Below are 22452 nucleotides of genomic sequence, written 5' to 3'. Positions count from 1 at the left end.
CTTAGCAGCACCAAGCATTATGGTCCCTATATTCAACCATTACAAGAATTTTAGGCTTTAATGTCGGTTGGAAAAAGTGAAACCAGATGTATAATGTTGGTTTTGTTTTTTTTTTAAAAAGCGGATCTTTAATGTCAGTTTTAAACCGACATTGTAGGTATACATTTAATGTCGGTTTAAAACCGACATTAAAGATCCGGTTTTCTTTTTTTTTTTCCCTTAGAAAAAAAAAACAAAAACCCATTCCCCCCCCCCCCCCCCCCATTTTTTTTCATTTCCTGCTCTATCCCTATCTATCCTTATCTATCCCTTTTCTAATCCTATTTTCCCCATCAGTCACCTTCTCTCTAGCCCCCCCCCCCCCCCCCCCCCCCCCCCCATTTTGTTCTTATGAAAATTATATTAGGTTACATTTTGTTTCTCTCCTTTCTCTCTCAGATTTCAAACCAAACCTTCGTAGATGGCGAAGAGAACTAAAACCGAAAGCTATCAAAAATGGCGACGAAAAATTTCAAAAAAGCCAATCTCTTGGATCATCACTCCCTCAAACACCTACTCGATGAATCTGTTTCTAAGGTAGAGAAGTAAGAGATATATGGAACCAACGAGAAATGGCAGAACCCATAGATAGGTCGGCAATGCTGGTCCATATAGTACCGATTTGAAATCGATTTTGCATCTTTTCGTACTCCCGATGCCATTGATAAATAAGCGGCGAGAGTCATAATCGATGCTTTGAGAAGATTCCAATGATGATTGAAAAAATAAATTGAAGAAAGAACATAGAGATCGGTAGAGATATGAAGGATTTGAATATGTTTCTGAGGTAATTCAATCTGCAATTTCATTCCCCCTTTTTTAGATCTTTTTCACGTCAATTTTAGTCTAGGTTTGAGCTTTTTCCTTGCAGATTGTCATTAGTCGTAATGAAGGATTTGAATATGAAGGATTTGAATCTATTTCTGAGATAATATGAAGGATTTGAATCTGTTTCTGAGGTAATACTATTTGGCTACATTTTAGTGTTTCTGAATATAAACCAACTAAAAAAACCACAAAGTTCTAAGAGTTCTGGTAATGTGATACATTTTTTGTTTCGTCATTCATCTGTACTTCTTAGGGGAGAGAGGAATACTAGAGCATTAGAGATTTGGAGAAAGACTTTATTGATGTTTGATTTGTTGTTAGTTCATGTCTCTCTAGAAAGTGTCAAGCTGAAGAAAAAGAAGGAACACAAGAGAATAGAAAGGCTCAGGTTGGTAATTCTTTTGACATTTTTTTCCAGCACCATTTGTTACATAAGTGTGCCATATTTAGATATTCCAATCCTGCAGATGGTAGCAAAATTGCATGGAATACTGAGACTATTTCTAACTTCGGAGAATGAAATCTGATGTCGAGCTAATGCTCCCTCGGAAGAAAGAAATCATAATATATTGGTTATGATTGAAGGTAGCACTGTTTTTAATCTAATTGTTATAGATAGATTCTATAACCTATGCAACAACTTCTATTGTTTTCATAAATATTATTTATATATTTAGATATATATCTCCGCCCAAATCCCTCTCGCTCTCACTCATAAAGGTCAAATCCCTCCCCTCTCGGCTCTCGCCCAAATCCCCCACTCTCGCTCATAAAGTCCATCCACTCTCGCTCTCGCTAATAGTCTCTGCAGTGCATCCCTTTCGCTTTCGCTCATCCCTCCACTTTCGCTACTCTCGCTCTCGCTCATACCTCTACTCTCGCTCTCGCACATAAAGTCCCCTCTCGCTCGCCCCGCCCGGCCCAGTTGCCAACCCTAGAGGAAACTGATCCTATTAAATCTAATGCCTTGAGTAAGTGTTGTCTTTTTCTTTTTTTCTTTTTTCCTTTTGACTTTGTAAATTGGTGGTTTTTCCCTTTAATTTCTTGGACCTAGAGGAAACTGATCCTATTAAATCTAGCGCCTTGAATAAGTGTTTCTTTTTCTTTTTCTTTTTTCTTTTTTCCTTTTGACTTTGTAAATTGGTGATTTTTTCCCTTTAATTTCTTGGATTATATTCTTATCATCATGCGTTTGATAATTTATTCCGTGCCTTCCAATTGGATTTTTTCTCTGTTGGAGGGAAGGGGACAAGGACATGTGGATTAATTAGTATTCCTGTGGTGAACTGTTAATATCACCATCACTTGTCAAAATTACTTTCTTGACTTACTTTCCAATGGTTTACACAAGATGTTTTAATTCATAAGTCTCGTTAAATTTCATGGCTGAAAATACAGTTAGCTACGTGTCGTGGTTGTTTGTTCCACAATAATCCATGTGTGCTCAATTTAAATCATGCCTTTTTGAGTTAATCCTACTGGTGGCCACTTTATGTTTATTGTGTGGTAGTTTAATATTTGGTGATTGATCCTTGTTAACAAGAATTATTGGTACAGGAAGTTCACTTTGGGAAATTGATAGTCTTTGACACCATTATTGTCCTCCTGTTTCAAGGTATGCAGTTTAATATTGATCCAAAAACTTCTGTTGCTTTGGATTTCATACTGAAAACTAGTCCTTATGTTCTTGTAGGTTAGTTTTATGCCTAGTATCCCCGTACAATCAAGTGTGTGAAGTGTTCAAGAGAGAGCTTGGCATGACACCGGATAAAGTATATTTACTTGGCTAAACCTGTTTCATATGATCAGATTATGCATTCATTCTGTTGAATGGAGATTACTTTTGCAATCTGACAAAAGCTAGTTATCTTGATTGTATTCTGATCACATTATAGCACGTTTCAATGTGCGTGACAGATTGAAGTTTCATTAACATTTGGTCTTTCATATGATTATATAAATGTGGTTATGGTTATAATATTAATTTTTTTTCCTTGGATCAGAGTCTACCTGAGGTTAAATTCTTAATCTCAGGCACATTACTTGTTAAGTTGAAGTTAAATTCTAAATCTTTCCAATTCTTTTGTAGTTGTTGGATGAGTTGAAGAAGAATCCTGATAATGAAGTCCATCTCAACAACGTATATTACATCTCTTAATCTCTCAAACCCTCCAAAATTTGTAGACAAATAAAATTGTGTTGCCCTTACACGGAAGATTCTGTTGCCCTTATAAAATCATAATCTTTGTACTACTTGTAATTTTTGTTTTCAAGGTTTGAATTATTGTACGCCTTTTAAATTATAATTCTATAGCATAATTTGTAGATTAAATGTAATAGATTTACAATCTATACATGAATAATGTCATAGCCATAGTGTTTAATGATGATGTGTCATGTTATACTTTTTTTACCGAAAAAATGGATTTGGCAAGGGAACTTTAAAAAACGGACAGATTCGGGCTTCAATGTCGGTTAAGAATAAAAAACAAAAAAAGGCTTTAATGTCAGTTGCAACCGACAAGCTTTAATCACTAAAGACCTTTAATGTCGGTTGCAACCGACATTGAAGGCTGTGTTACTGGTGTTATTGAAGCCCTTTAATGTCGGTTTAAAACCGACATTAAAGGCAACCAACATTAAAGGGCTTTAATAACACTATCTTTAATGTCGATTGCCAACCGACATTAAAGCCCTTTAATGTCGGTTTAAAACCGGCATTAAAGCCCGAATTTCTTCTAGTGAATCGAACTCTGATCTGTTCATTTCAGCATTCTCTGATGTTGATTGGGTAGCAAACATAGATGACCGTAATTCCATTGCTGCTTATTGTGTATTTCTTGGCGGCACACTTGTATCCTGGTCGTCGAAAAAGCAGTCAGTTGGGGCCCAATCAAGCACTGAATCAGAATACAAGGTGCTTGCTCATGCTTCGGGTGAGATAATATGAATTCAACAACTTCTTGGAGAGATTGGAATTCCTCAACGCAGCAAACCAATACTGTGGTGTGATAACTTGAGGCTGGTGCATTGGTTGTTAATCCTGTTTTTCACACCCGAATGAAGCATATTGAGATTGACATCCATTTTGAAAGTGATAGAGTTCTCCAAGGTCTCCTAGATGTTCAGTACGTTCCCTCTGTTGATCAAGTAGCCAACTGTCTTACTAAAACTCTTACACACAATCAATTCTTCACTCTTCGAAGCAAATTCGGAGTAGTTGAACTACCGCCTCGTTTGAGGGGGGTTATTGAGGACAAAGAAGGAAATGTCCACGTCAGCAAGACAGATGGAGAAGTGAGCCTACCTGGAAGGACAGTCGGCAGATGAATTGGCCTGATCCTAATCAACCGATTCTGTTAGGTGAATGGATTATTGGTCCAAGGACCACCTACGGCTTTATGACACCTGTACACTATTATTCTTTTATTCAATTTATTGTTTTGCCCTTTGGATTCTAGGGTTGCTGTATTCTTATTAAAAGAATGTCAGTCGAATAGTCACTGTATTTTTGTGGGAAATAATATTGATAATCAAGGTAGCCGTTGTGCAATTGCCTCTTCATCTTCCTCTGCCTTCCCTGCACTGTTTTATTTTTCTTTCTTGTTTTCCAAACGTTAACTGTCTAGGGCTGAAATGTGAATGTTGATGCCGACCAGAATTTTGGAGACGGCAGAGGACAGGTGAATTTTGATAGGAGAGTAGTGGAGATGCGGACTGAAGTGCGTAGTGGACTGGAATCGATTGGTAATGTAGGTAAAGGAATTGAAAAAAAATGAAATAGAGAGAAAAATTTAGGACCTAATTTTAGAGAACAGAAGAGAAGAAGAGAAATCAAGAAAACATAAAGGCAGGTTTAATTTTGGGAGAGATGGCAGCAAATTCTAAAATTTTGGGTGGGTTTAGTTATTTTTTTAAAAAAATTTTCAATGGCCCACTTTTTTTTCACTCAACATATTATAGCTCATTTTCAAAAAGGCTATATTAAAAAGCTATAAAATGACCTCTTTTTTTTTTTTGTGGTGGAAAAACAAAACGTGAAGGAGAGGAGAAGAGAAAGAAGAATGAAATCAGTAAGTTTTCAAAACAAAAACAAAAAAACATTGATATAAATTTTAAAATAAATTTCAAATCAATGGAGAAGTTTTTGGTAGAAAAATAAAAGAGAACTAGTTAAAAACAAGTTTAGATCCACAACATGTGCATGTGTGGAAAAAAAGTCTATTTTGAACCCAACCACAATTTCAAAGCTCAAATAACAACTTTACCAATTCAATAACATATTACTTTCTTTCTCTAAATTGTTTTTTGTTGTGGGCCAAAACCCTAGGTCATTCTAAACAAAATCTACTCGATGAAATGATCCAACAATGATTTTAAACCTAAAAATGCTAAGGAATATTGGAATTCACGTGTGAAAAAGTTGGAAAGGTTAAAGAGGTGTGTCATTGTACTAAATTTGTATATTAATGTTTGAATTAAAAAAGTTAACTCCTCATTGGGTAACCACATGCATAGTTATTATATTATACATATTGCAAAATATAGTTATTATAATATTGTCATATGAAATGTGGTTATATATATATATATACATATAGTGTGTATATCCATATGGTTTTTGACGTTTTGAGTTTTTTTTTTTTCCTTTTTTTGCAAGCATGGAAATATTAAGGAAAGAAGTCGGCTGGTGCCAAAGTTGATTTATTTATTTATGTACAAAGTCCTTTGGAATAATTATAATTTAAGGGTTTCCCACAAATTTGCTTATTCATAAGTTTCAATATAATGTAGCTCAAATTCCAATGATTCCCATTAAATCTTGGAGGACGCCGATTTAATTTTGTCCTTTTAGGGTATTTAATTACGAAATATACAAGTCAAAGATAGGCTACACGACTGAATTTATCGATGGTCAGAAAAAAAAAAAAAAAAAAAAAGACAAGAAAAGGAAATTAAATGTCAATTCGACAGAGCAACTAATTTCATTGTTAAAAATCGAAGGCAAAGTTTTAAATTAGAAAAACAAGGTTTTGAATCAGAACAAAATTGTGAAGGGTGGCAAACACATTTCTTTTAAACTAAAAATGCTTTACTTCTATGGTAACTTATCTCTATGTAGATATATACGTGGATATAATAAATAATTAAGGACGTTGACAATTGAAATGTTGTTTTATATTTTTATATTCAATCGATTCAACGAATATGTATTTAGTAGTAAATAGATTTTATTTTCGAGAATCGTTTTCGAATTCTATTATTTAAACTTTGTAAACTATGAAAAGAATATGTTTTCAATGTATTCAAATTTTAAATTTGGAATTTTAAAATGCAGAATTATATTTAAAAAGATAAAACATTAAAAAATTTAGTATTTGAGGTTATAAAGTTAATTATTTTTATTAACTTAAAATATGTATTATACAACATAATAATTATATAAATTTTTTTAACATAAAATAAATTAATTATACAACATAATATTTAGTGAATAATTATAATTAGTTTTATAGTTTATAAATATATTATCATATACATTTTTGTATAATTATTTAAATTAGAATTTAATTTATAAATGTGCTATCAAACACATATTTAAAAATATGAAATAGAATTTTAATTTAATTGGATATATTATTTTCAAATTTCTGTTTTTTAGATTACTTATCAAACAGGCTCTATATCTTTCATAGTCTATATATATATATAATATCAGAAACGTGGAATATATACACCCGACGTTAAAAAAATGTGAAATATATATAAAAATTTGAACTTTCGACCAAATAAAAAAAAAAAAAAAAACACGTGAATTTCAAGAAAGGGCATATGGATTTACCTTTTTGGCCTAATTAGAACCCCGAAAATTATTTACCACCTCCGTAATATATGGACTTTAATTTATTCAACATCCTTACCATTATAAATATTATCGTTGAATTACTTCCACACACATAATTTTAATCGTTACAAATTCCTTTCACAAACACATGCAATAAATATTGGTTGAATTTCTCAAGAGATGTCCTTTGTGTGTGGCACATTGTTGAACGTGGACTATCTTAGTATATTTCACCTCAACATTTCATGTCTTTTAAATTTCTTTTCCTAAAAATTGAAACCCTTTTACGAAAATACATAAACATAGAAACCACTAAAAAAAAAGTGAACCCCAAATTACTCTATTTCCACAAATTTACATACAACGAACTTGACTACATTTTAAAAGAAATGAAGAGAAAATGGAAAAACACACAAGCATATTCACAAGCTCAACAAACTTTTGTTAATCCAATAACTAGGTTATATAGATTTGATCCGACCTATGTCAATTACCATCAAGTTATACTAAATTTTTTCATGTTCAACAAATATTTTTGATAGAACTTTATGAAAGTTCCAAAATCAAAGGAATAATGGATGAAAAGGTCAACATTAATAAGATTTCAGATTAAAAAAATAAACCAAATAACAAAATAACGAACTACCTAGTGAACAGGCGGTGCTAAAATGTGAATGTTATCCACAGACATAAAGAAATGAAAAGCAAAATGTTTAATGGTAGAAAAGCAAATGATTATCCTATTAATGGATAGTAAGTAGTGGATAAAAACTAGAAAAAAGTTGGCAAAGGAATTAAATAATGAAACTTTATAGGTATAAATGAAAAGAGTAAAATATACGCGGTGTAGATGAGAAAAAAAAAAGAGTCAAAATGAAATTAAAGACAATTATGAAGCAATTGTCCGCACTTGGGCTTGCCTTTTTTTTGTTCCCTTCTCATTCCAAATTTGGGGATTCAAGTCAAAGTTTGCACACTAGGGCGGCCGGTTCTAAGTTCTAACTCGTTTATCTTCACAATCACATTCAAATGGTAATTGCAGACCCATGATCCCTTTCCTTTTTGTTTCAAATTCCTTTTTATATTATTTATGTCATGCAAAATTATATCACTATGATTTTACGATTCTACTTCCTTTCTATACGGCCGGGTTGTTGCACTTCAATTTTCAATTTGGCTGCACAATCTTTTTGTTCAAAATATAGACTCACCTTAACATATATTCCGTATTCAACGTGACAATAGTATAAATGGAATCATGAATTTTATGGGTAATTTTGAGTTTGTTCAACAAGCCCAGATGGGAAAAAATACAAAAGCAAATGATCCCACTTTCAACCACATGAGTTTTGGCTCCAATCCAACCCAAAGTACAATTTGACGAGATCAGATTGGTTCAGGATATCTTGTGTTTAAGTTCTTGCATTGTTATTTCTTTTTCATTTAATACTCGGTTTCAATTGTTTGGCTCTTTTTCATATTTTAGACCCCACCTATTGATTTAAATGGGTCAATCGATGATTTAAGACTAAAGAAGAAGACAATTAGGGAAGACTAAGGTCAAGGTGAACCTGCCCATTAAGGAAACTATTCTAAATTTGATATTATGAAATAAAAAATTCTAAGTCAACTACGATCTTATAAATATCTTATGTTCACTTATAGATGGTAAGTAAATTCTCATTTTAAAACACTTTGCTACATCTTAAAAACTTCTAAACTAACTACATCATTGACAATTCTTCATCTTTTTTTTGATAATTTTTTTTTTATATATTATAAATTTATCATTGAAGCAGACATAAATTATGTGAGATAAATTTGTACCTCAAGAATGAGGTTTTACCAAACTCCATACATAAAATGAAAGATTTTTTAAATTGTAAATTGAAAAGCAAACTAAAGTATAGGCCATATTTTTAATTGAAGCACTCTAATGATTCCTTTATAAACCTATAGAGACAAAAGAAAAAAGGAACTTTTTAAAAAGTTAGATACAGTATTATGTTTAGTCTAAAAAATAAAAGAGGGGAGCAAAGCAATATTTCTGGTTTGCTTACGTGGACTCAGCCCTTAGATCTTGAAAATTTAAAAAGAGTGGATCTAAAAAATTAGAAATAAAGCATTTTTGCAATATTATTGTCCAAAATTTATTTCCCTATATGAAAAGAATCAAATATTTTATATACCCTACCCTACCAAATTACCATTTCCCATTATGGTCAATTACATATTCTTTTTTAATATATAAAATTTATTTTATTCAAATTTGGCTTCAAGTACAACGACGGTGACTACGGTCCTCCAAATAAAAACAATTCTTTTTAATTATATATATATATTATTTTAAATAAGATAATTAGTAAAAATATATACAAATAGTAGTAAAATACCACCGATAGATTATGATAGACGAGGATACAACAACAAAATTTTGTTATATTTATAAATATTTTAATTTTTTTTTTATATTTGAAAACAGTATTTACTAATTAATAAATATTTCTTACATTTGACATGGAATCTAAATCCATTTTTCACAAATTCACACTTTATTATTATTATACAAATTTGAACCCTTCAATTTCAACTACCTTACACATGGCCCTTCTTCGGGGGGGGGGGGGAAAGAAGCCATTAAATAATAATAAAAATAATGAAACCCAATATATATATATAAAGAGAGAGAGCGGAAAAAAATTATTGGGCGAAAAGGGAAAGAAACAGAAATCGAGAAAAATCGGAGACATGGGGAATACTATCGGAGGAAGGAAGAGAGTAAAAATAATGAAAGTGGACGGAGAAATTCTGAAATTGAAGTTGCCGATTCGAGTTTCGGAGGTTTTGAAGGATTATCCCGATCATGTTCTTATGGAATCTGAGGCCGTTAAGCATTACGGAGTTAAGGCCAAGCCATTGGAGCCGCAGCAGGATTTGAACAAGAAGAAGATTTATTTTCTTTTACAGTTACCGAAAATCACGGCCGAAAATCGTCCGCGGCCGGACCGGATCCCGAGAAGAGTCCGTTCCTCTGGCGTACATATGTCCGCCAAGGACCGTCTCGACCTTCTCATGCTCTCGCGCCGGACTATGTCGGAAATTGCAATTACTAGGCCGTCTTCAGCGGCGGCAGATTCCTCTGCTCAACCGCGGTTTAATAGCGGCCCGATGCAGGTCAAGATGAAGATTCCGAGATCGCAGGTGGCGAAATTGATGGAGGAGAGTCGGAATGAAGGAGAAATCGCCGAGAAGATTATTAATATGTATTTGAAGAACGAGGTCAATACTGGCGGCGGTGGTGCCGGTGCCGGTGACGGTGACGGTAACGTTGATGCCGGCCGGCAACCTGAGCAGTGGAAACCGAGCCTTGTTAGTAGCGTCAGGGAAAATTCAAAGGTTCATCGCGAGGTACGTTTTGAATTTTAACTTTTTAATTTTATTCCTATAATTTCAATTAATTTTCAATTTATTCTAGAAGTAATTAAATGAGTAATGGTTTGAGAAATTTTAAATGTCAAATCATTTAAAAAATAACAAAAATAATATCCATGAACTCTATCAGTCTCTACAGTATCAATTAATTTCTATCAAACCCATCAACCTCTATCTTACAATTTTGATATAAAGTAAATAGTTTTCCTTACTTTTTTTCTATTTCTCAAAATCTCACTAATAATTAGGTGCAGTCTAACAAATGCTCTTTGTTTCTTTATCACAATCATAAAAAGAAAAATATTTTTAAAAAAATTATAAATATCATATGACAATACTTTATTAGACTATACTTCATTAAGATAGATATATACAAGGAAGCATCCAAATATTTCTCTACTTAAACTGAAGTTAAGATTATTCTAGATTTGGATATAGAAATTAAAAAATTTTATTATTTAAATAAGAATTTAAAAAAGAATTGAAAATGAACAACTCAACAAACTGTGCGTCGTCTCATTGGTTGAGTTTTAACAACCGAAAGTTTTATTAAAAACTAAATTAAAGGAATTAAAAATGATTGATTAGTTTTGAAGGTAATAAATTCGGATAATTATTATTAATTTTAAGTACAACAAATTTGAATGAGTACCTTTCAATTTTTTTCATCTCCGTTTGACTACCCAATGGGTAAACGACGGTGTATACCTTTTACGAATATTTAAATTTAAAATTCCAAATTTACGTTTGGTTTTAGACTATATTTGTTTTGGAATTTAATTAATAAAAATATAATCTGTACTTCTTTTAATTTGACTAATATTTGGAAAGAAATTCTAAAATATAGAAAACAAAAGGCTAGCGTATTAATAACAATCCCCTTCTTTTCTCAATAATAATAATAATCCCCTTCTTTATTGGAAGGTAATCTAATATCCTTTCAAACGATAACAATTAAGAGTTAAATTATTATCATAAAGGCTTTAAGATATTAATAAATATCTAAGTCTAAACTGGGGACTTGATTTTTTTTAAAAAAATGAATAAAAAACAAAGTTTTAGCCATACTTTAATGTCGAATCTTTCTTGTTTATTTTCATTTGACCTCAAAATTTTCAGCTATTCTATTTTTCTCATTCAAGTTTTAAATATCACAATTTAAAATGTAAAAAATATTAAAGTCTAAGATAGAATAAACAAATTTGAACCATAATTAAACTGTGTGAACTCATGGAATGAAAGGTATATTAGAACACACATAATAATTAGATGTAGATAATGACGTCAGTTTTAGATAAGCAATAATAAAATTGGACCTTCTTTAGACAACTTTGCCCTTTTTTGGACTTATCCATTATGGTGATTGATGAGTTGTTCAAATTTTACCATACTCTTCATACATATAATTTTTTTTATTATTAAACATTTTGTTTTATATTTTTGGTTTTTGAAAATGAAACCTATTTCTTGTCAATTTTTATAATATTTTGTATATTTCTTAAGTCTAATGGTTGAATTCTTAATCAGATTCAAAATACGAAGATAAATTTTTAAAAGTTACTTTTTTTAATTTTAAAAATTTGACTTGATTTTTTAAACTATTGACAAAAAGTAGATAACAATTCAAGAAATAAGTGATTTCTTAATTAATCTTAAAAAATTCAAGTTTAATGTTATATGTGTAAAAGAAGATTAAAAATTTGGAGACCTATTAAACATTTTTCTTTAAAGTCCAGACCAAATAAACATAAATCTAAAGTTCAAATTTCATTTTCACCATTTATGTATAATAATGTTTAAGGTAATATTTGAGTTCTCTTAGTCAAATTTAAAAAAAGAATTGTTTTAAAAAAAAACTATATATATATTTTTAATTTTCCAAACGTGGTATGAATTTGATAACATAGTTAGAATATAAATAATAAAATATTAAAATTTAAAATTAATATTTATAAACTTAATTCTAAAAAAAATCAAATGAAATCATTTAAACAAAGTCTGATAGAATAAGGTAAGATTGTTACTAAACTAATAAACAAAAACTTTTAAATGCTTTTTCTATTATTTATTTATTTATTATTTTTTTTTACACTTTTTGATAGAGTGAAATCTCTAATCTTAAAGTTAAAATTACACTTTAGTAAAAAAAAACTATTTGGAAAAAGATAGTGGAAGATAGATTGAAAAAGGAGACAGTGATACAACTACAAAGTAATTATTAGGTGGAGGACCCAAATTTGACTTTCTTTCAAAACCAAAGAAAAAAAAATCTTAATAAAATGATTATTAGGTCTAAAGTGAGTGAGATTAGGTTATTGTCACATTATTCTAACAAATCCCATGAATCTATTTTTCTTTCTCTCCCAAATGCAGACTAGCAATATATCAACTAATAATAAAGTATTTAAATAGATTAAATGCTAATGTACTAATGAAGAATTATCTGATGCAAAAGTCCAAATGTGTTTTGTAACCTTTTGAACCTAGTAAAAGTAAAAGAGGCATAATTGACATCTTAGTGTGAAGACATGCTTTATTTGATCAAACAACATGATAATTTTAGCATCTTTGTTAGAGAAAGCAAAATTTTATCCATAAATTAGCCAATAAAAATTTGATATTATCTTTAGTTCACAATACTTTATTTATGATTTGATCGATTGACATAATTTCAATATATAGTTGATGAGGGTGGTTTTAGTTAATAGTTAGGAAATAAATGAAGGCAAATAGACCATTCATCTGTCTAATAAATGTGGATTAAATTAGGTCTCAAAACATATTACATATATATATATATGAATATATGTATGTATGTATTTGTGAGACTTGAAAATTAGAAGGGTTTTTTTTTTCTCCAAAAGGATAGAAAAGTGGAAATGTGGATCAATAAATTCAATCTATTTTTAATACGTAACTAACAACATAATGTGATTTCAATATTTTATCAAAAGAATTTAAACTAATATGAAGTAGCTGTTTGTTATTTGCTGTTATAATAATTAAATTAATGCTTATTATAGGATGGTATATATTAATATTTAGTTGGGGTTTTTTGAAAAAAAGGGAAATTTTCACCCATAGGAAGAATGTCAAACTATTTATAAAAATAGTAAAAAAAATACTGACAGACATTTATAGATTTCTATCAATGCTTATCAGTAATATAATTATATCAATTTCTATTGTCGATAGATACTAACAGATTTCTATCAGCGTTAGAATTCTATCTGTTTCTATCATTGATAAATTTAGAAAACTTTTATCAGTCTCTATCAAAGAAGATCAAAATTTTGCTATTTTGTATAAATAATTTTATTTTTAAAGATCCTAAAAAAATATTTTGTTGGGGGAAATTCAAACTAAAATTGACATTTTTCTTAAAATCAACTGAAATGAGTAGTTAAAGGCCCACGGATTGAAATGGTAGGTTATCAACCACGCTGCCAAGAAAATAGAAAATTTCTCTCTCTATAACCAAATTATCAATAAAATAAATTGAACCTTTTATTTTGGTTAAATTATAAAAATACAAACTTTGTCATTTGTTTAAAAATATCCTTATATTTTTAAAAGTTACAATATTATTATTAAACTTTCATAAACATTTCAAAAATATCTTTAGAGTATAAATTCTTTAGAATTTGAATGAAAATTCATATATAAAATGGTGTAATAGGTAATACAGAATGAAAATTTGAATCACCATATCATTTTAGGTCATCGTTATATAGTTTTAAGTCATGATTTTTGTTCAAAATTTTAGAGAATTTATATTTTAGGGGTAGTTCTGCAACGTTTATGAAAGTTGAGACAAACTTTTGAAATTATAAGGACATTTTTTAAAATAAAAAAGAAAATTTAAGAAAATTTGTTATAATTTAGCCATTTATTTATAATATAAACTAAGGTTCTCTCTCTTTTTTCCCCCCTTTTCTTTTGTTTTTGTTTTTCATTGATTGAATTATTGTGACCACTTGATGAGCCAATTTATTTACAGTAATAATTAATAATGAAGTTTCATTAGCAGCTTCCATTTGTTTTATGCATCTCAAAAATGAGAACAAAATAATTAACTAATCACGTGCTGCTCACTATTAATATTTATTATAATGTTTCAACCATCAATTATAGCCGCATTTAACCTTTTTTTTCCTTAATTTATTTTAAATGTGAAAGTTTGTGTTTTTTTTCTTTAGAAAAAAAAAAAAATAGGTGCTATAAATATGTAAATTGTATATTTTTTAGATGATCCACGCATCTCTACACGGTACAGAGAGTAAGAATATAGAATATTACCGAAAATTACCAGTTTAGAATGATTATAGAAAAAAATATTTTTATTATATATACATTTTTTACAAAAACTATTTAAAACAAACTTTAAAAATATTTCAAAAACTATTTTAAGAAGTTGTCAAATATTTTTAATTTTTTTCAAAATGAATTATTTTCAAAATTGAACTCGTGAAAAGTTAAACTCGATATACTTAAACTTTGAAAATACTAGTTTTTGTTACTAAGGTTAGTTTCCCTAAATTTAAAAAATGATAAATTTTTGCATTTGACATATGTGTTTAACTCTTATTTAGTTATTAAATTTTAGAATGTTACACTTTTATTCTTGAGTGTTGAGTTTAGTTTTCATATGTCTCCAAGTTTCAATATCTTACACTAGTTTTTTATCCTCGAACTTTAACCGTTGCTTTTTCTTTTGGTCTTTGACATTCACTTTTAAATAATTCATTTAAAAATCAAGGATAAAGTATACCTTCTTAATTCTTGAAATCTAAAGATCAAATGGAAAACAAAAGTCATAATTCAAAGAGTAAAAATATAATATTTTGAGACCTATGAATGAAATAAAATTAAACTCAAAATTCGGAAATGAAAAGTGTAACATTTTGAGAACAGATTCAGGACAAAAAATATTTTTCTTGGGTGAAAAAAGAATAGTAAAAGATAGAATCTATATGTATTTAATATTTGGAGACAATTTTGGAAGTAGTAGCTAACCTTGTTTGTGAATGTAATAAATGATACAGAAGCGAGTGAGTTTCTTACCAATGGATAAAGGAGAAAGTCATTTAGCTGTAGCAGACAATCAACTGCAGACAGAAGTTTTGAATTGAGAAAGGAGGAAGAAGAAGAAGAAGAAAAGAAGAAGAAGAAGAAGAAGCATCCATCTCTTTTTCCATGGTTTAATTTCCTAGCTTTCAAAAATTATAAATTCTTCCATATAGTATGTGGAAGTTGTTAATTAGATCATAACTTTCATACAAAAAGTAGAGATCATGAGAGATCCAAAACCTAAGTCAAATGCTATGGGAGAGATGTTTTGCAAAAGAAAGATAGGTTTTGAGTGAGAATTGAGTGATTTAGAATAGGGATGTTAATTACAATATACATTTGTACATATTAATGAATATATTTTGTATGTTTGATCAGAAGGAAGGATATGTCAAGTTTCACGTGGGAATGGAGTTTCTAAACTATATAGTCTCTTTTTTTTAATTATCAAGCTAATAATTATTAATTAATTTCAAGCTAAATTAAACATAATTCAACAAATTTTCGATAAAGAGATGAGAGATTCATATCTCTCATTTTTATATGTCGTTGAACTTAAAAAACAAAGATCCATATTGATAATAGCATGGTATATATATTCTCACACAAAGGCAATGGCTTATTGAAGGCTTTCATCAAGTTCCAAGAGTCTTACCATTCATGCTCACAATGTTCGTGGATAAAATTTGGTTCAAAGATCATTTTTCTTGGATCTCTAAAGCTATCAATACGGATGTTTCCCTTTTATGGTGTTGTTTGCTTTTGGTTTAGCTATTTTTTCCACTAAAGTAAAGCAAAAATTTCTTATAGTACCATGGTAGTTGTAAAATTTCCCAGCATTGGCTACATAGTTTATTTTTAGCCCTAATATATTATTATTTGAATGATAAATTGATAGCACTCCATTATTCTTAAATACAACTCTTATTTAGTCAATTATGTTTTTTTTTTTTTTTTTAAATATGCAGAGGGGAGGAATCAAACATTTAATCTTAAAGTCAATAATATAAATTTTATGTTAGTTGAGCTATGCTCATCTTTTACTATCATCAACCATGCTTGCATTATTCAAATGGTTAACAAAACATTTTTGGCCCTTAATTTATTAAAAAGTAACAATTTAGCTTATTAGTCTTAATTTGAAACAATTTAGGCTTCGTTTGTTAAAGCTCAGTTTCATAACTATTTAGTTTTTGGTTAAACACATAAACCAATACAAGAATATAGTCTTTATTTGACACTCAAAATTGTCTGGATATAGCTGAAAACATGTCAGGAGATCATCTCCTAACATCCATGTTCTCGTCGAGAGAATAGTTGGGAAATAGGCATCGGGAGTCATACTCCCAACGCAAAACACCTACTCGTCGGGAGTTTGTGTAAACTCCCGACGAGGTATATACGCTGTCGAGAGTATTTATCTCCTGACGGGGTCAACGATACATCAGCAGTTCTCCCGTCTCTCTTGACGGTTTCAATTCCATCGGGAGTTTGAATGACCAAATGGATATCCTCGTGCAATCTCTTGACGTCTGTGTGCCCAGTTGGGAGATACGCCCACTCCTAACGCTTTTGTTGACAAATTGGGCCTTTTTTCTTTTTAACATTTCTATAGTTGTTTTTTTTTAAAAAAATTTTGATCTGCATAACCTAAAATTTAACCCAAATCAACAATTTATTAAGGAAATCTAAAATTTTCACATACATTGAAATTAAACAAAGTCATCCATAGTATTCTTTGCTACATAAAAAAGAGAGAAGTGTACTAGACAATAATGTTTACATATAAATATTGTGGTCCACAAAAAGATATATTGAGGAACATATAGGAGAAAGTGTGATGACCATGTTGTGAGCTCGTGACTCCAAAAATGCTCCTCCAAAGTATCAAATTTACCTACAATTTGATTAAATTGAGATATTAGTGCACATTATTATTAAGACTAAAACGTGTGAATCTCTCTCAACCCAACATTAAAACTTAACAAAATAATACAAAAAGAACTTAGTGAAAAATATGAAGATATAGTTAAACTTACACTCATACCACTTTATGAGTCCACAAAACAATTCTAATAACCAAACTATGCCAAATCTAACCTTGATAAATAAATGCAATTCAATCCATCTTCTCCCAACATTCAAACTCCATGAATATAATATTCAAACTTAGTAACACACATACTTTTACAATTTATAAACATAAGCTAGCTATCTATATGATTTCAAATACCTCTCCCCCACCCCACAACAAAAGCACAAGAACCACAAACCTAAGAACCAAACTTGGCCAATCTAATCTTCATGAATAAATACATACCACTTTAATGAGTCCTATAAAATAATTCTAATAACCAAATTATGTCAAATCTAAATGCAATACAATCCCTTCCTCTCCCCCACCCCTTCCCTAAACTTGGCCAATCTAATCTTCAACATTCAAACTTCACGAACACAACATTCAAACCTAGCAAGACACATACTTTTGAATTCATAAACATAAACAACACTTACGTAATTACCTAAAACAAAGCTAGATATATGATTTCGAACCCTCCCCCCTCCTTCTCTCCCCCTCTCCCCAAACAAAAACACAAGATCACAAACAAACACCGCTACCCACTACAGATCCTCTCCTGACGACAGATTGATCGTTGGGAGTTTGATCGGGAAAAATTCGTCGGGAGAGGATCTCCCGATGCATAAAACAAGGCATCGGGAGTTGTCCTAGAACTCCCGATGCATAGCATAGGGCGTCGGGAGTTCCTAGAACTCCCGACGCATGATATACGGCATCGGGAGTCTAGGAACTCCCAACGCCAATTTATGCATCGGGAGTTTTAGGACGACTCCCAACACCTTATTTTATGCGTCGGGAATTCTAGGAACTCCCGATGTCCTGTTTTATGCGTCAGGAGTTCTAGAACTACCGACAGTTTATTTTATTCGTCAGGAGTTACGGGAACACCCGTCGCACTATTCTATGCGTGGGGAGTTCCTTCATTGGAAGTTGAAAAAAAATACTTTTCTTAGTCCAGTTTAGAATTTGTTTTCTTTTTTTTTTTTTATCTTGCTTCGATGGATGTTTGTAAGCACAGAAAAGTTCAACGTATTTATTTGTTGTAAGATCTTTTCTCCATTCATTACGACTGAAGAAGGTCTAGTTCAACTTTTCCATTATGTTTCCTACTTCGGCGCCAACTATGATTCTCTGGAAGATAACGTCGATATCCTATAAATGATATTTTTTCTCTTATCCCGAAATATGAATTATCTTCTTTGCATATTGAACATGCTTGATAACCTTTTGTACTCTACCCAGATAGGTCATCGTACGTAGGGAAGCCATTAATAGTCCATAATAAGGTGGCATATAGTTGAAAAAACTCACCAGTAATAGAATCATAAATTTGCACACCAATTGTCCATAACTCTTCCAACTCCTCAATCAACGGCTGCAAGTAAACGTCATTTTCCTTTCCAAGAGATTTTAGACCAGGTATGAGCAAAGACATGAAGAAGTTTTTTTCCTTCATGCATTTCCAAGGGGGTAAATTATAAGGAATTATCACCATAGGCCACATATTATAAGAAGTACTCATATTTCCAAACGGATTGAACCCATTTGAAGCTAATCCCAAACGAACATTTCAGGGATCTAAAGGGAAATGAGGAAATTCACGATCAAAATGTTTCCACCCTTCTACATCAGCTGGATGTCGCAATATATCCTCCATTTCAACTCGCTTATCTTTATGCCATCTCATGTCAGAAGTGCCTTCTTTTGATGCAAACAATCATTTTAATCTCGGTATCAATGAAAAATGACGCAAAACTTTATGTGGTATTTTTTTACCCTTGCCATCATTAACTTTGTATCGAGACTCACCACAAACGGGGCATTGTTGCAAATCTACAAATTCTTTCCAATACAATACGTAATCATATTTGCACGCATGAATAGACTCATAACCTAGGCCTAAATCACGCAATTTTTGCTTAGCTTCATAAAAGGTGTTGGGATTGGTGTCCTAATTCTCCCGGAGTCCCGTTGTTTTGTAAAGATACACATTGTTTAATAAATAAAATAAGTATTATTTAATTCTGGCATTTACTCATATCCAATAAACAAAGTCCTTGGTTATCTTATGTGAACTTAAGCATGTATATGTGATATACAAGTGGATCATGCCTTAAGTGATAACCTAAATAGGTCTGTAGTATAAGGATTAAGGTGGGATACCTGATCCTGGTGACACTACAGATACGACCCGCTTTGTAGAGGTTTGCAAGTGTTATAAACTAATACAAATGGTTGATCCTGATCATTCATATGAAGACATGCGAGCGGGGGTGTTCTATACAAAGAGTTTGTATAAGACCTGGACCATGAGATGACTAGACTCTGTATATAACACCGTTGATACTAGAGACTTGCATCCCACCTAAACGACCATAGGTGACACGACCTTAATTCTGAGTGTTTTGGGAACACCTGCCTTTGAGGGCGGTTCTTTGATTAGTATGGCTGAGAGTGTCCAGATTGCCAACTCAACATGCCTACCTTTTTGGGGACTTGTCTAATCTGAGAGCTGGAAACTCAATCCACAAGATGGAATTCACTCCTTTCGCTGAATCAGGGATAAGTAGAGAGATTGCTCGCTTAAGGGCTAAATCCGGGGCTTGAACATAGTGGCCATACCTTCTCTTTGGAAGAGAAGACTTAATCATAGTAGGACTATGACTTATGTTCATTAAAGAGATCAGTGGTACTTTAGAAGATAGATGTAATTAAGGGGCATAACGGTTATTGGCCAGTTGTACTTACGAGCGTTCTATGAAGGGTTGTCGCACTGTTGATTGGTTAAGATGGACACGTAATATATATGTGGTAAAGAGAGTTCAGTCGTCGGTCTTTAGTAGAGTGTCTGGCAGTTAATGGATGGTGATCCCGTGACTAAAGAGTTTAGTCAGTTATTCACGTACCATTAGAGCTTCGAGCTACAGGTCCATGAGGTCTTCTTGGTAGCTCAATGGATTCAGTTGAGGATTAGTTCTTGGTGTTGATTTGAAATGTTCAAATTAAAAAGAGGTTTTTTATTATATATATGATATAATCAAGATGATGTATGAGATACATCTAGTGGAGGATTGATGTAAATGAGATTTACATTAAATACCATGAAATAGAAAAAGAACTATGGTTTATATGTTTCATGAGATGAAATATTAAAACTATAGGTTATAAATATAGTCTAATAAGTTGGTTACATTTATATTTATAATAATATTAATTATTGGATAATTAATTCTTTTTCTTTAAATAACCAAACTAGTGGGTAGAGTCAATATCAAGGTGAACAAAGAGAGTATTTATGTGTAAGTGGGTGAAGGGTGTGTGTCAACACATCCTATGGTCTCTGTCATTGGTTCTCATCGTGAGATCATTATGTACGCCCTCATGTCGCCTTCAGAACATCCCCCTTTAGATGGATTTTGTGCAGTTGGTCAATATCAAGTTGAACTCCATGCTTTAAGTTTTGCACCAATAGGATTTTTTCCTTCGGATTGGCCTTTTGGGACGAACCTCTAGGGCTTAAAATGGCGAGTCACACTTACGGGAGATTGTTAAGTAAGTTAATGATCTCTTGGCCAAATCAATGATGGCTAGTCATTATAAGAGCAAGAGTTGTTCTGGTATTAATGACTGGTTGAGAACTTCTCAATTCAGAGGAGGGATAACTGACCTCCCTTCGGCGGCTTTTGTCCTAAACCTTTGAAGCGTCATTGTGAAACTAGATGTCACACGGAGTTCATGTTAGTTTTGCTAAAACCTTATTGGATGTTGTTTTGTTTTACAACGGATATTTGCTTAAAACCTAACGTAGGTCAATGTGTTTTTCTTTTCAGCAACTCGTTAGTATTTCTGTTTAAAGCTTTAAAAAATGACCGATTACTTACAGTGGAAAAGATTGTATGAAATGAATTTCGTGGCAAATGAGCTTTGTCCTACTACTTCTCCAAAAAAGGAGACAAGATAGTAAAAATGATTTATTGGTCTTAAAGACATGTCTGGTAGAGAATGATGATTCTGCTTGGATCCTAGATTCAGGTGCTACCATACATGTAGTTGCTCTTACCAAGGATTCAGTTCCTAGAAAACGTTGCCACAGGGAGAGATACTCTTCGAGTCGGTACTGGTGAGGTTGTTTCAGTCTTTGCTATAGGCAGGTTGAAGTTATTTGTTGACAAGAAACGTTATCAGTTTATAGATAATGTTTTTGTAGTTCCTCATATTAAGAGGAACTTAACTCGATTTCTTGTCTCATTGAACAAGGCTACACCGTCTCCTTTTTTGAGAATAAAGTGTTTATTTTCAAGAATGGAATGGAAATTGGTTATGGTTCAATGGAAAATAACTTATATGTACTAAGGCCGTTAGTCATAAAAGCCTTTTTTAACACTGAAATGTTCAGTACGACAACAATAGCTAAAAGACCAAAGGTTTCTCCAAAATAAAATGCCCATCTTTGAAAATTTTAGGTTAGGTCACATCAACCTCAATAGGATTGAAGAGTTGGTGCAAAGTGGACTTCTAAAGAGTTTAGAAGAAAACTCCTTACCGGTATGTGAATCATGCCTCGAAGGCAAGATGACCAAACGAACTTTTACTAGAAAAGGTTATAGAGCCAAGGAAGCCTTGGAGCTTGTACATTCAAACCTCTGTGGTTCGATAAATGTTAGAGCTCGAGATGGGTATGAATATTTCATCTCTTTTATAGATGATTATTCAAGGTTTGGGTATCTCTTCCTAATGCAACGTAAGTCTGAAGCCCTTGACAAGTTCAAGGAGTATAAGGCTGAAGTTGAAAACTTGTTAGGTAAGAAGATAAAAACATTATGATCTAATCGTGGTGGAGAGTATATGGACCTCCAATTTCAGAACTATATGATAGAACATGGGATTGCGTCCCACTCTCGGCCCCTGGTACACCTCGGCAGAATATTGTATCAGAAAGGAGAAACAAAACCTTGTTGGACATGGTTCGGTCTATGATGAGTTATGCTCATCTTACAGACTTGTTTTTGGGGTTATGCAGTGCAGACTGCATGTTATATCCTAAACAATGTTCCCTCGAAAAGTATTTCTGAAACATCTTTTGAGTTATGGAGAGGTCATAAAAGTAGTTTACGCCACTTCAGGATTTGGGGCTTTCCGGCACATGTGCTAGCGACTA

General features: G+C 31.7%; 1 protein-coding gene across 1 annotated transcript; it reads left to right on the top strand.

Annotated features, from left to right (window-relative positions):
* Window positions 1-9392: 9392 nt before the first annotated feature.
* On the top strand, window positions 9393-15623 carry LOC120068526 (uncharacterized protein At1g66480-like). The gene is made up of 2 exons (XM_039020330.1): window positions 9393-10120; window positions 15190-15623. The coding sequence occupies exons 1-2, from the start codon at window positions 9461-9463 to the stop codon at window positions 15274-15276; spliced, it is 747 nt and encodes a 248-aa protein (XP_038876258.1). The 5' UTR covers window positions 9393-9460; the 3' UTR covers window positions 15277-15623.
* The last annotated feature ends 6829 nt before the right edge of the window (window positions 15624-22452 follow it).

Source organism: Benincasa hispida, chromosome 12 (genome assembly GCF_009727055.1).
Source record: "Benincasa hispida cultivar B227 chromosome 12, ASM972705v1, whole genome shotgun sequence".
NCBI lineage: Eukaryota > Viridiplantae > Streptophyta > Magnoliopsida > Cucurbitales > Cucurbitaceae > Benincasa > Benincasa hispida.
The sequence above is the reverse complement of the archived record's forward strand: the minus strand, read 5'-3'. Positions and strand labels throughout refer to the sequence as shown.